General features: G+C 48.0%; 1 protein-coding gene across 1 annotated transcript; it reads left to right on the top strand.

The window, feature by feature from the left end:
- Nucleotides 1-38: 38 nt before the first annotated feature.
- YWHAH (tyrosine 3-monooxygenase/tryptophan 5-monooxygenase activation protein eta) lies at nt 39-11,129 on the top strand. The gene is made up of 2 exons (XM_072953700.1): nt 39-374; nt 9,669-11,129. The coding sequence occupies exons 1-2, from the start codon at nt 288-290 to the stop codon at nt 10,320-10,322; spliced, it is 741 nt and encodes a 246-aa protein (XP_072809801.1). The 5' UTR covers nt 39-287; the 3' UTR covers nt 10,323-11,129.
- The last annotated feature ends 1,988 nt before the right edge of the window (nt 11,130-13,117 follow it).

Genomic DNA, 13,117 nt, shown 5'->3' with positions numbered 1-13,117 from the left:
CGCCGCCCGGCTCGGCCTCTCCCACTGCGCAGGCGTCCTCTCGTCCTCCCATCCCCCCGCGCGGCCGCCTGTCCTCCCTCGGCGGCGTCCGCGGCGCGAGCCACAGCGCGCGGGGCGAGCCAGCGAGAGGGTGAGCGGCGCTGCCTGCTGCCTGCTGCCTGCAGCCTGCAGCCTCGGCCGGCCGGCGAGCCAGTGCGCGTGCGCGGCGGCGGCCTCCGCGGCGACCCGGAGCGGACGGGCGGACGAGCGAGCGAGCGGGGCGCGAGGCGAGGCCGGGCCACAGCGACATGGGGGACCGCGAGCAGCTGCTGCAGCGGGCGCGGCTGGCCGAGCAGGCGGAGCGCTACGACGACATGGCCTCCGCCATGAAGGCGGTGAGCGCGCCGGGAGCCCGGGCGGCTGGCCGGGGGGCCCGGCGCACGGGAGGGTTGGGAGGCTGGGCGGCGGCCCCCTCCGGGCCCAGGGAGACGCCGCCGCCCCGCTGGGCGCGGCCGTCCTCCCGCAGCTCGCGCTTCCCGCGCCAGCCGCGCGCCCCGCCATTTCCTGCGGCCGGGCCGGGTGGGGTCTCCGGGGAGGGGGCGCGACGGGGACCAGCAGGCGGGCGGGGGTCGCCGCATCCCAACTCGGAGCCCCGGGTCGGGGAGGAGCCCGAGGGGACGTGAGGGAGCTGCATCCCCCCTTCTAGACCGTTCTGCCGGGCTGGGTCACCCCGTCACCTCCCTCCACACCCCAACTTGTAATAAAGAATCATCTAGTGAGTGGCGCCCCGTCTCTCCTGGTTTCCGCTGCCACGACCTGAAGTCGGTGTGGTTCCGACCCGTTTTTGCTTGGCTCGCCCGAATCGTTCTGGCTCCATCTTCCCACGCCCGGGGGTCTGGCTTTGTGTGCGGAGACCTCCACCCTGCGGTCGGGCGTGGAGCCCCCTCCCAGGCTGGAGGCTGCGCCCATCTGCCCGGAGCGTGCTTGTGGGCGAGACGAGCGCGTGGGCCTTGCCTTCCCGAGACCCTCGGAGACCCGCGTGCGGCTCGGGTTCCGGGACGGAGCCGCAGCCGGCCACACCCTGGCAATGCCGCGGCGGTAGGCACCACCTGCGTGTCTGAGGCTGGGTTCCGGTGATACCTCTCGCTGTCCCAGTCTCCTCACATGATTTCACGGTTTCCCTAAATGAACATTACTTCTCTCTGCGTCAAGGTCACAGGGGTAGAGCCACAGCTGCGGCCACCAACCTGCCGTGCTCACCCAGTGTACAGACTCCTGAGACCTGGGAGGGTCGGCCGGGGCCCCACCCTATACCTAAAGACTCAGAAACTCTGGGGGTGGGACGCACATCTGCACTTGAACCAGCTCTCATGGCAAGTGTTAGTGGGTTTAAATTTGAGAATTACTGCTCTGCATTATATAGCTCAGTTGCCCTTTTGCGGGCCTTGGGAAGGGATTTCTTAGAGAAAAAAGCTGCAAATACAGGGGCTCCCTAAAATTTCAGAGTCACGTGAAAAGCCCCTTTTAAGGCTTCTGATATTAATATATGAAATATGTTGTTGAAGACAGTATTTAGGATTATCCAGGGAAGAAAAATTCTTAAAGAGTTATCTTTTCCGTGTTGTCCTTGTCACACATTGAACCTGGTGTTTGTTCACCAACGCCCATTTGTTGATTCATTGGTGATCCCAGTTTGAGCCCTGGCATGGCGTCGTCAGCCAAGTAGGAGATTTTCATCCAAACCAGGGATGATTTAGGTTTGGGACCTGAACTCTATGTAATTCTGGGGGCTCTACAAGAAAAACAAATGTAAGATACATTAATTTAGCAAATGTTACAGAAACAGGACTGACTGTAAGTGCATCCCCTTGGAAGGGGTCCTGAGCTTAATCTTTGGGATAAAGCCACTTCTGTCCACACAGCAAGTCACTCTTAAGTGTGCTGCTTCTCCACAGTAACTGAGTGGCACTGGGATTATGCAGGCTGAGGCCACTCTCTGAACATTTTAAGGAGGCCCTCAGTTCCCTTTTGAGTGGGACTTTAAGTGTTAGGGGAATAAAGTTTTGGGAAATGAAGAAGGGATGGGGCTTGAAGTGAAGTGAATTGAGGTTAAGGGGGAATGGCTAGAAGGTAGTTCTGGAGCTGAAGGAAACCTGAGGCAACCTGAAATGGGAAGTGAGGAAAGAATGCAGAGATGTAACCAGAATGAGATGTAGTTTGTGGAGAGAAGAAAGTAGGCTTCCTGGTTTCCATAAGCAGTCCTGAAGAAAAATGCCTTCCTGCAGCGGCCTGCATCCACAGACTTTCTCTGAAGCATAAGGTAGTATTTTGCAAACTAATGGACCTTTTCATGTATTGGGAATCTTTAATATCTGTATCTGAAGTGATTAATGGGTTGGATAAGCCATCCACCACTGAAAATTCAATCCAAGCTCTAATTATGTCATCTCAGAATTGTGATAAACTCTTCCCTCAAGGTAACTCCTATTAAAAATTTAGAACAATATGTCTGTTTCTTCTATTAAAGAAATTTTCTTGTCATCTAAATTAATGCAGTATATTTATTAGAAAGGACTTGGCAGAGGTCAGTGGAAAACAGTTTCTTATATTTTATCTGTTAAGTTGATGTTTGTACATTCTATTTTTTTCCCCAGTTCTTAAATGTTCTTGAGAAGACTCATTTACCCATTTCATTAATATCATAGGCCTACACTATAACTTCTGTAAAGAGGTGGAATTCTGGTAACCCTTTGGGTTTGTGTGGCTTTCTTCAGGGCAGGTAAGTAGACTGCTCTGCTGCACCTGAGTGAGGGGATGGTCTGATGCCACCACGCTGTGACTTTGAAACTCATCCCTTGTCTTCTGGTCCTCTCACGCGTAAAACTAGTAATGTTGGTGTTACTGTCAAGTGGGTTTTCAGCCTTCATTCTTCTAACTTGTTTTCTGTTTCCTTTATAATTGAAATGGTACCTAATAATATTGCCTGCCTGTAGTGGTTGATGTTCCTTGTGGTACCAGCGTCACCTGGAGGATGGTGTCGGTAAGCTTTAAAAAAGTCATGCATGTTGGAAACGATGTTGCCTCACATAAGCTGAGAACTGCAGTCCCTTGCCTCACCCCATAATTTGAAGAGGCAAGAAATTTTCTGAGATGATGTAAAAGTTTGTCTTCAATCTCCTTGTCTTATACCTAGCGGCTTACATAGAGTGGAACAGTGGAAAGAAATGTGAAAGATTCTAGAACCCAAGTCCTTTCTAGGCCAGGCTTGGGATGACCTTACACAATTCATAACTTCTGTAAAATGGGTGTAGTACCATCTTATGAGAACTATAAAACAAACCTATAACATGGGATAAAAATCTTAGAGCATAAGACTAGTAATTTAAGGAAGGAGAGTAAGTAACCAGATAGATTTATAATTCAGTTATGTCACTTATTGCCTTGAGTCATCTTTTATTTTAAATTATAATTTCAAAACATAGATGGTAATTGTGAAGGTCTAAAATGTAGAAGTTATTTGGGATGTCATGGTGTGTTTTAACATTGACACATGGTCAATTACAGAGCTAACAAGGGACAGGGAGGAACATGTGTGAAGGACTTGGAGAATATCGATAGAAATCTTAAGTGCAGGAAGGAAAGCTGTGGCTTAAGGAAAAGGGTCGGAGAGGAAGAGGCACTTGGCCCAACCAGTGGCAAAAGGCTGTTATTCCAAAAGCTGTCAGGTTACAGGAAGCGTGGTCTGTAAAAGCACAGCAGAGTGGCCCAGGGGGAGACCGAACCCATGTGGCAGGTATTGAAACTAGGGGTGATTTTGAGGTGTACCAGAATCGTGGTTAGTGTGGCAGCTTACAGCCACATTGGTACTACCGTTTGAATTTATGTAAACTAGTAAGCCCTGTTTCACATGTAAGTATTGCTTTGTCATGGGTTGGCTGAGGCGGGAAGAAGGCCCTGCTTTATTGCAGTATTAAAAGGCACTTGAATTGGTGAGCAGTTCACATGGCGCTGCTGCACCAAAGTGGAAGTTGTTGCCATCTGGATTTGGGGTTCCTGAATTATCCCCAGAAGAGCTCCCACAGTCAAGGACCCCCACTACTCCCTTAAAGAAGCCCAAAATGTATTTTCTCACCTTTGTCTGGGATTTTATATTAGTAGTAGACTGCAGTGTTACACTTTTCCAGAATACAGTTTGGGAGCAGATAGCCCAAATGTGTTTTCCATGTTATAATTCATCAAGTTTATGGAATTTATCAGTTTATCTGTTAGGCATTCAGTAAATAGTAGCTTTTATTCCATGTGTACATTTCTCATTGAATCCTGAGAACAACTCTGGGTGGATCCTCTTATTAACTCCATTTTTCCAAATGAGTTTTGAAGAGATTAATTTTCTCGGGGTCAGGTTGTAAGGTGAAGATTTGAACTCTTGAATTTAGAGCTCTCACTTTAACCACTACGATAATGTACCATGGGGCTGTTTCTAGTATACATTCTGGTTGATCAGCCATTGTCATCATTGGTGTCTAAGTTCCAAGCCATTAACATAAGTAGTCCTCCTGAGCAAATAATTCCCTCTATTAGATGTAAGTCATTTTTACCAACTTTGATTAAAAACACAATCTACCACTTATGGGTTAGTGACAGCAGGGGAGCATAAAAGGCAGACTCAAACATCTGGATTGTGCTTGTTTTCCTGAAGGCCAGCAGTGTTTTTTAGCTTAAGAGGCAAAAGTATTAATTGAATTTGAGTTCCCGCTATAAATTAAGAAGTACAGGACTCTTAAATTATACTTGTGGTATTTTAAGGCATTGTTTTTCCCTATTGCCTTTAGTATATTTTGTAAGCCTAGAGGCCCTCAAATTTCAGTGTCTGGGTTGTTGGTAAGACTTCCCCTGGCATCCGGGTGGAGGCCACCTGTCTTCTGCCCCTCCTGCCGCTCCTTGCCCGCAGTTGCATTCCCTCTTTGGTGGTGGGTGTTGGCACAGGTTCCCTGTGATTGGAGCTTCTGAAGCCTTCAGTCTTGGTGCCTGCAGGGACAGTAGCATTCAGCACTGCCGTTCACATGGGATTGTGTTTAATCCCTGCCAGTGTCTCTGAAACTGTTCAGTCATGTCAAAAGTGAGACAAAGGCAGTCTCTCAACAATACAAGGGTAGCTGTTTTGACTAATGTTAAGCTTAGAGTGATATTAATTACCTGAACTCACTTGCTCTGAGCTTGAAGCTGAGCCCCTCCCCTTACAGAACTGCAGCCTTGCCAGTGGTGAGGGCAGAGGGGTCTTTCCAGGCCTGGGCAAGTGGTGACTGATGGTGGATGCTTTGCTTGCTTGGGACCAGGCAGAATCCTCACTTTCAGGTCATCAGCTTGGGAAAGTGAGCCAAAAAAGTTCTCATCCCTCTAGTTCACTTTAAAAAATATATACAGTTTCTGCCAAAGAAGCGTAAAGATTTTATGATGTGGTTATATTTACCTGGTTGCTCGTGAGGGTGGTTTTCTGTTATAAGCTCTTACATCAAAAGTAAACTTGTTGGTAGCGTGTGGGCAACTGTAAAAGGTGGGGTGGGGGCTGTGTGTGTGTGGCTGTGCAGGGTGGGAGCCCTGTTCACGGGTCACCTCAACCCTGACTTTGGGGTGTGGCCTGGCTGCTCAGGGGTGGTGGTTTTGTGTTTGCTCAGTATTACTTTTTGAAGTTGGATGCGTCCCAGATTGAGAACTTTTAAGTTTTCCCAAACAGTCTCTGTGCTATTTTTGGCAGCAGATCTATTTTTACTCACAAACACATAGTTTATTGCCTTGTGAGTTAGTGGGAGGAGGCCCTTAGGGATTTTTGAGTAAGCGAATGGTGTCATAGGAAGACAGATGAGTTAGCTGCTGACCAGTTTGTGGGTGACTTCCAGATATGCTATGTAGTCCAGAGCAGAGTAAACGGGGAAGGGAGCTGGTGCAGCCCTGGGCCGCGTGGGGAGGGCCGCGTGGGGAGGACGGTGGGGAGCACAGTCCCCAGAGGGGATGGAGACGAACCTGTAGATGGTGCCGGTTCCTCAGGGTGGGGTGTCAGGGGGAGTGTGGTAGGATGATGTGGGCCAGGAGGTGGGCAGGAGGGCAGAGGTTGCGAGCAGAGGTGGGGGTCCCTTGGAGCTGGTGTAGCCACGCGGAGACTTAGCATCTGGAATTGGCGTGTGGCAGAACTGAGAACGTGAAAACCGGTGCTGTAGTAGAAGGAAGGCTGAGAACCTCGGCCTTAGTCTCCTCTGTCTCGAAAATTCTGTGTCTGGTCTTTATGTGCCTAATTAGAAACCATTTGGAACTTGTGATTGTAGAGGTGCAGTAAGTCATCTCTGTTGAATCTGCAGGTGATGGCCCCGCCAGGGCAGCATTGGGGTGACTGGGACCGTGGTTCCTGCTTTCCTTCCTGTTACACTGCTCTGCCTCCCCATCTGCTTCTCTTTGTGGGTGACCATACTTTTCTTTAGATCTCCTGGCTCCGGTATTTTGGAGCTTGAAGCGTTGGGAACTCGTGCCAACTAACATTAATGCAGGTTATTTGCCAGAAGTATCACCAGTCAAGACTGGCTGTAAATCTTGTTTGTTTTAATAGGCCGTCTGATTTCACTTCAGTCTCTAATTTTCCAGTTGGGAAAAACTCCTGGTTTTCTTTAGTTATCTGATCAAGTAATAAAACTATCTTCCTCCCATAGGTTTCCCTTTGTTAACCGAGTTGTAACCCAGGAGTGTTAAAAAAAATACCATATTTAAACGTATCTAGTTATTTCCTAGTTAGGCCCTGGCTGGGGTTCTGACAACAATGCTTGCTTAGTGGTTAGTCACGCTCAGCTGATGCTGACCGTGATTCATTCAGACTGGCAGGCAACCAGAGGATTGTTACGTAAACACTAATACTCCTCGTAAACGATTTTTCTTGTGAAGATGTCATTTTAAGTATCGCCCGGTAGCCTTTTTGGGCAGTTTGTTCCTGATGGAGAAGGGATGCATGAATCCCTGAAACCCGCGGATACACCCACATTTCATCCATGTCATTGTTGTTGACCTCATGCCTTCCCACACCTTTTGTTGTTGCTCAGGAAAAACGGAATCCTAGAATTTTAGTGCTGAGGAAGTCCTTGGAGGTTGTTTGGGTTGGTCCCCCTTATTTTATTTTTGATGCCCAGAAAAGTTACTATCTTCAAGGTCACATGGCTAGCTCGGGCTAAACTCCAGATATCTCAGGAGTTTTTCAAGTGATGATGCTGTCCCTTGTACAGACACTATGTGTGATACATAAATGTTTCAGACATGCACTTAGTTTTAGTGATGTACTCTGGGGACATTCCCTGATGTATCGTTGCTGTGGTCCAACAAAGGCAGCTTTATTAGCTGCGGGATGAAGTGTATAGTGGCTCCTTATGGATATCATTGCATTTTAATATCAAGTGGCCTTGGTTGGATTTACTTACTTGGAGATCTGAGGAGCTTTCCAAATCCTTTTCTTGCCTCATGTTTTGTTTTATTGAATATTGCCTTAGTAAAATGTCATTCTAAAGTATTCTGGCATTCTGAGATCTGTCATAATATTTGAGATGGAATTTTGATTTTATAAGAGTTGCTTCCTTAAAAGCCAAATTATCAGAAAAATAGCTACAGCGTCTTTTTATAATTTCTAGGTAAACTAATGTATGTGTGAGTGTTAAAGGCACTCACTGGAGGAGAAAATTAGTGGGGTTACAGGTCTCGAAGGGAGCGTGGATTGGGGTTAAGGAGAGAGGAGAGATTGCCCGGACTAGGGTGGATCACAGGGAGCTATATGGAAACCACTCCCGCCTGTGTGGGGAGGAGTGAGGAACCTGGCCTGCAGGCAGCCCTTGCAGCGGGTGGTCGGGGCCGCTTGGAGCTGAAGACGCACTGAAGAAGCGGTGGGCTAGGGCTGATTGACCAGGCAGACAGGGAGAGACCATCCCAGGCTAAGGATTTGCAGCAGAAGAATGGGGTACTGGGGACAGGGAAATGGGGACATCAGAAGAGAGAGCTGGTGTTTTTATTTTGTCTGGGGTTTGTGGAGGAGGGGAGAGGTGGTAGACAATTGCTTGTTTCGCTTTTTAAGAACTTAGCACAGGTTTTCTAGTTTTATGCGTAATAATGATTACATTTGATTAAAATCTCTTGATTCTCCTCTGCTCATTCATCTTAGTCCATGGTATGCATGTCTATTTTAATATACTGTTTATAATTTATCAAACCTGGCTTTTCCCTTCCATTGGAGTAGGTTCTGTCCTTATAATTTGATATAAATAATACTTCTTTGTTGAGTTTTATGGTTTCCTAAGTTTTCTTCTTTTTCTTTTTTTTAAAAATTAAAACCTTTCCCTGTAGGTCATATAGTTAAAGAATTCCCCTACTTTACAGAAGATACAGGCCAGTTTAACAAGTTAGTGGCTTTGCTGGGGCCCAGACCAAAGTTTTCTGGTTCTAAGCCTGCATTAGTGTCCTAGGGGCTGCCAATCAAAGCCACCACAAACTGGATGGCTTAGAAGAAGAGAAATGTATTTTATTGCAGTTTGGAAGGCCAGAGTTAGAGATTAAGGGCTGTACTTCTTCTGAAGGCTCTGGGGAGAAAATCCTTCCTTGCCTTTTCTAGCATCGGTGGCTCCTGGTAACTCTTGGAGTTCCTTGGCTTTTGTAGACATACAACTTCAGTCTCTGCATCATCACGTGACCATGACCTTCATCTCCAAATCTCCCTTTCCTTATAAGGACACCAGTCATTGAATTTAGGATCCGCCCTAATTCAGTGTGACTTCATCACATCTGCAAACACCCTATTTCCAAATAAGGTCACATTCACAGGCACCAGGGGTTAGGACTTCAGCATAACTGGGGGGCACATTCAACACAGCAAAGTCCAGTATTCCTTCTGACTACATAGCTCACTCACTCGGAGTTGGCACCATGGAGAACTAACTAAAGGAAGTTACAACTTGTGAGATTTAACATTTCCACTTAAAGTAATTGGTACTTCATCCTTGAAGGTCAGTCAGGGTTTCCTGTTAGGTAGGTCAGAATAAAGCTTGCTGCTGAGTAGCTGTGCTTCCTTTTAGCAGAGGCTGGAGACACTTTACTGCCACTGACGCATCCGTTTTGGGTTGGGGGAAGGCTGGGTGTCCCAGTGGTGGTCCATGTATAACCAGACAGGGCAGAACCTGGCCCCTGGAGCTGTGTGGGCCTTGATCTCACCCGGGAAGCTCTTTACCCGTTAATAAGTATTTCAGGGAGGTGTGATTGATCCTTTCTAATGTAAAAGCTGAAAGTAGAATCTGGAACAGACCTCCCAGTCTGTAATTATCTTTGAGCATTTGGCAAAGGAATTGTAGGATTTTACTGTGAGAATATCTCATGCAGAATAGCCGAACCTCAGGGCTTTTCCCCTGCCATTGTGCTCCACCGCCTCACATCTTAGAAGGCCTGAATTAAGGATTTCTCAGAGTCCTCATCACTTAATAGTTTGTTTCGATTATTTCTCTCTTCTGTTAGACTGCTGTCTCCCTTCAGATAGGGTCCGTGTCAGACTGGTTTTTCTCAAGTGACTTGTCCATCATCTTGTTTGTGAAGAGGGTGATTGACTGGGTTGAAGGGAAGATTTCCCTCCAAGGTCTCCAGACTCAGGTCTCAGTGTCCGTCTTTTGGGGATGTTGCAGGTGACCGAGCTCAACGAGCCTCTCTCCAACGAAGACCGCAACCTCCTGTCCGTGGCCTACAAGAACGTGGTCGGGGCCCGGCGGTCATCCTGGCGGGTCATCAGCAGCATTGAGCAGAAGACCATGGCTGATGGAAACGAGAAGAAGCTGGAGAAGGTTAAGGCTTACCGAGAGAAGATCGAGAAGGAGCTGGAGTCGGTGTGCAACGACGTGCTGGCACTGCTGGACAAGTTCCTCATCAAGAACTGCAACGACTTCCAGTACGAGAGCAAGGTCTTCTACCTGAAGATGAAGGGCGACTACTACCGCTACCTGGCCGAGGTGGCTTCCGGCGAGAAGAAGAACAGTGTGGTGGAAGCTTCGGAGGCTGCCTACAAGGAAGCCTTCGAGATCAGCAAAGAGCACATGCAGCCAACGCACCCCATCCGGCTGGGCCTGGCCCTCAACTTCTCCGTGTTCTACTACGAGATCCAGAACGCGCCTGAGCAGGCCTGCCTCTTGGCCAAACAAGCCTTCGACGATGCCATAGCCGAGCTGGACACACTAAACGAGGATTCCTATAAGGACTCCACGCTCATCATGCAGCTGCTGCGAGACAACCTCACCCTCTGGACCAGCGACCAGCAGGACGAGGAGGCCGGAGAAGGCAACTGAGCAGCCTCGGCCAGCCCCGCCCCCACCCCGTCACACCGGCCCCTCCGCGCCACAGTCACCAGATACCTAGTGCTAAACCCACCCGTGCGGCAGCACAGCTACTCAGATCTGCTCTCCGCCCCCGGAAGCAGTTCCAGATCAACTCATGGGCATTGCTGGACTGACGGTTGCTTTGAACCCAACACCCCCCCCCTCCTCTCCACCATCCCTTTTTGAATCGTGCAGACAGGTGCATTCTGAAGGAGGCATTCTACTCTGCCTGCTGGTCTAGGTGAAATGCAGGCGAAAGCAGTGGGGAAGTTAAAAAGGAGAATTAGCCAACACAGGCTACAGTCGGTATTTAAAAGGTCCATTTAAACAAGCTGATAGTGTTTTGTTAAGCAGTTCATCTTGTGCATGCGAAAATGAATCCACCCTTCCCACCTCTTCCCTCAGCTCATGGAAAGCAAGGGAAGCTGAGACAAAGAGACCACTTGCTCCTGTCCATCGGCTTAATAATAAACTGTTTAACGTGAGGTTTCGGTAGCGCCTTGTTTTGCCTCCTTAAATTATGATGTGCACAAACCTTCTTTTCAATGCAATGCATCTAAAGTTTTGATACCTGTAACTTTTTTTTTGTTTTGGTTGCTATTGTTTAAGAATCATGGATTTATTTTTTGTAACTCTTTGGCTGTTGTCCTTGTGTATCCTGACAGCGCCACGTGCGTTAGCCCATGTCAATCAAGATGGGTGATTATGAAATGCCAGACTTCTAAATTAAATGTTTTGGAATTCAGTGGGTAAATAAATGCTGCTTTGGGGATATTATTTTCATGTGTATGGTCTTCATTTCCCTTCTCTCAAGGAGCGATGTCACCGCTCACCATGTTGAACCCTGGTTTGATCTCTCAGACCCTGAACCATTTCTAGAATAGTGAATGTTCATGCCCTAATTCCATCACACGTTTTGCAAGATACACGTAAGACTCACTAATTTTCAGTAGTTTCCTGTGAACCCAGCCAACATAGCCTCTGGTCCCCTCTCACTGGTGCTGGTGCTTGTACGGGAGCCGAGCAGACCCAAGTGCTGTGTTCTGCGTGCAGCCCCTCCTCTCTGGAAGGTGGGTCTGTGCCTGACTTGGGGAGGTGTTGCTCCACCCACCCTACTGGGACGTTGGTTGCTGTTTAACACTCAAAGTAGGTGCAAGTCCTCAGATTTTCTTAATACTCTTTCTGCATTAGATGGGATAGTGTTTAGTAGGGGGAGCAACTTGGATCCCTGAAATAATCCTCAGTGATCACTATTAAGAAAGCTTTGTGTATTCTTGCAAATAGGATAGCAGACCTCCCTCTGAATTTAAGAAAGACCTGACCCCTTGTGTACCCTTCCCGTCTGCCTGCACCCCAGGCTGCTCGTGAGGCCCAGCATTGCCAACTGAATTCTTCCTCCCCTGGGGGGTGTGGGCTCCAGCCCCTCACCATTTCCGTCACCTCCGATGTGGTGTCTGGGACCCAATGTGCTTGTTGAGGGGATAGGCTCAGTTACACAAAAGTCCTAAACACCTTATTCTTGACTGAAGCGTGACACTAGACTGGTGGGAATGGCCACGACCCATCTGTCCTTGAACCTACATTGTGCTGGAGCTCAGAACCTGTAAGCACAGACGTTTCACCTATTTTCGCATCCCGATGTAGAGGTATGACCCACATGCTAATAAATAGCCCTCAGGAAGCCTGTTTGAAGTTGCCCTAATTGCTAGCAAAAATGGTTATGGAGTTTTGCTTCAATTAGTAGGTCAGGTATTTTAAAGCTACAGCTTCATATGGCTAAGATGCTTGGCTTTGAGAAACATATGTAGCTGTTAAACCTTCTTACATTTAGGAAAAGCGCTCACATTTTCATTTCACAGCTGTCTGATGAAAGGTTTTGTCCCCACCTCACAGATGAGGAAGCTGAGGTGGTGGGCCTCTGGAATCAGCTGGTGCCACAGAGGACAGCCTCTGCCCAGGACATCTCATTCAGAATCCTGACTGCCCTCAGCTGGGCTCCAGGCAGCTGACAGCCTTTGAGGCTCAGGTCCCTCGTTTTTTAAGAATAGGATATGAAATATAAGCTCTTATTCAACTCAAAGTACTGTGTGTAAGGCATCCTCTTGGGGCTGGGAACAGGTCGGGGAAAGTATGGACACACAATCCCAGTTAGCCCCAGGAGTGACAAATTACACGTGGCATGAAGCTAGAAGTCTCTGCTGTGTGATCCCAAAGGTTTCCCTCCAGTTCCGCAAACTGTGATGTTTTTAAGCTTGTCAGGATACATCTATGAGATGAGATGGGGTCAGTACAGTGTTACTGCAAGGGAAACAAGACCAGAGAAATGAAACGGCTTTTCCAGAGTCAAGTTAAGCGTCAGATCTTGGACTAGGATTCAGAGCCCCTAAATCCTTGTTCCTGGTTCTTTTCACTGTGCCACAGTGTTGGGGGTGAGACAAAAAATATACATGTGACACAAGCTGTTCTGAGGACACTTCCCTGCTCTCAATGCTTTCACTTAAGAGTTGAACACAGAGTTACACTTGGAAAGGGATTTTTCAGTATATTGGTGCTGTTGCTCAGATTCTCAGTAATTCCTCAAACCCTGCTCAAAGGTCCATTTGTTTGAGCTGGAGGAAAGAGGATTCTTGATAATGGAGCTATTGTTGGGTAAATACAGCCATCTTAAATCACTTGGGATTGGAGAGCCCAGGGTGCCTGTTGGTTCTCTAGAGTAGGGTGTATTCTACTGTCGGGCCTTCCATTCAAGGGCCAAGGCGGGTCCT

The sequence above is a fragment of the Vicugna pacos genome, chromosome 32, assembly GCF_048564905.1.
Source record: "Vicugna pacos chromosome 32, VicPac4, whole genome shotgun sequence".
Taxonomy (NCBI): domain Eukaryota; kingdom Metazoa; phylum Chordata; class Mammalia; order Artiodactyla; family Camelidae; genus Vicugna; species Vicugna pacos.
The sequence above is the reverse complement of the archived record's forward strand: the minus strand, read 5'-3'. Positions and strand labels throughout refer to the sequence as shown.

Excerpts from the sequence above, each read along its gene's own strand:
- YWHAH (XM_072953700.1), top strand. The coding sequence starts at position 288 with ATGGGGGACCGCGAGCAGCTGCTGCAGCGGGCGCGGCTGGCCGAGCAG. Across the intron at positions 375-9,668 it reads TGGCCTCCGCCATGAAGGCG|GTGACCGAGCTCAACGAGCC; the intron begins GTGAGCGCGCCG and ends GGGATGTTGCAG.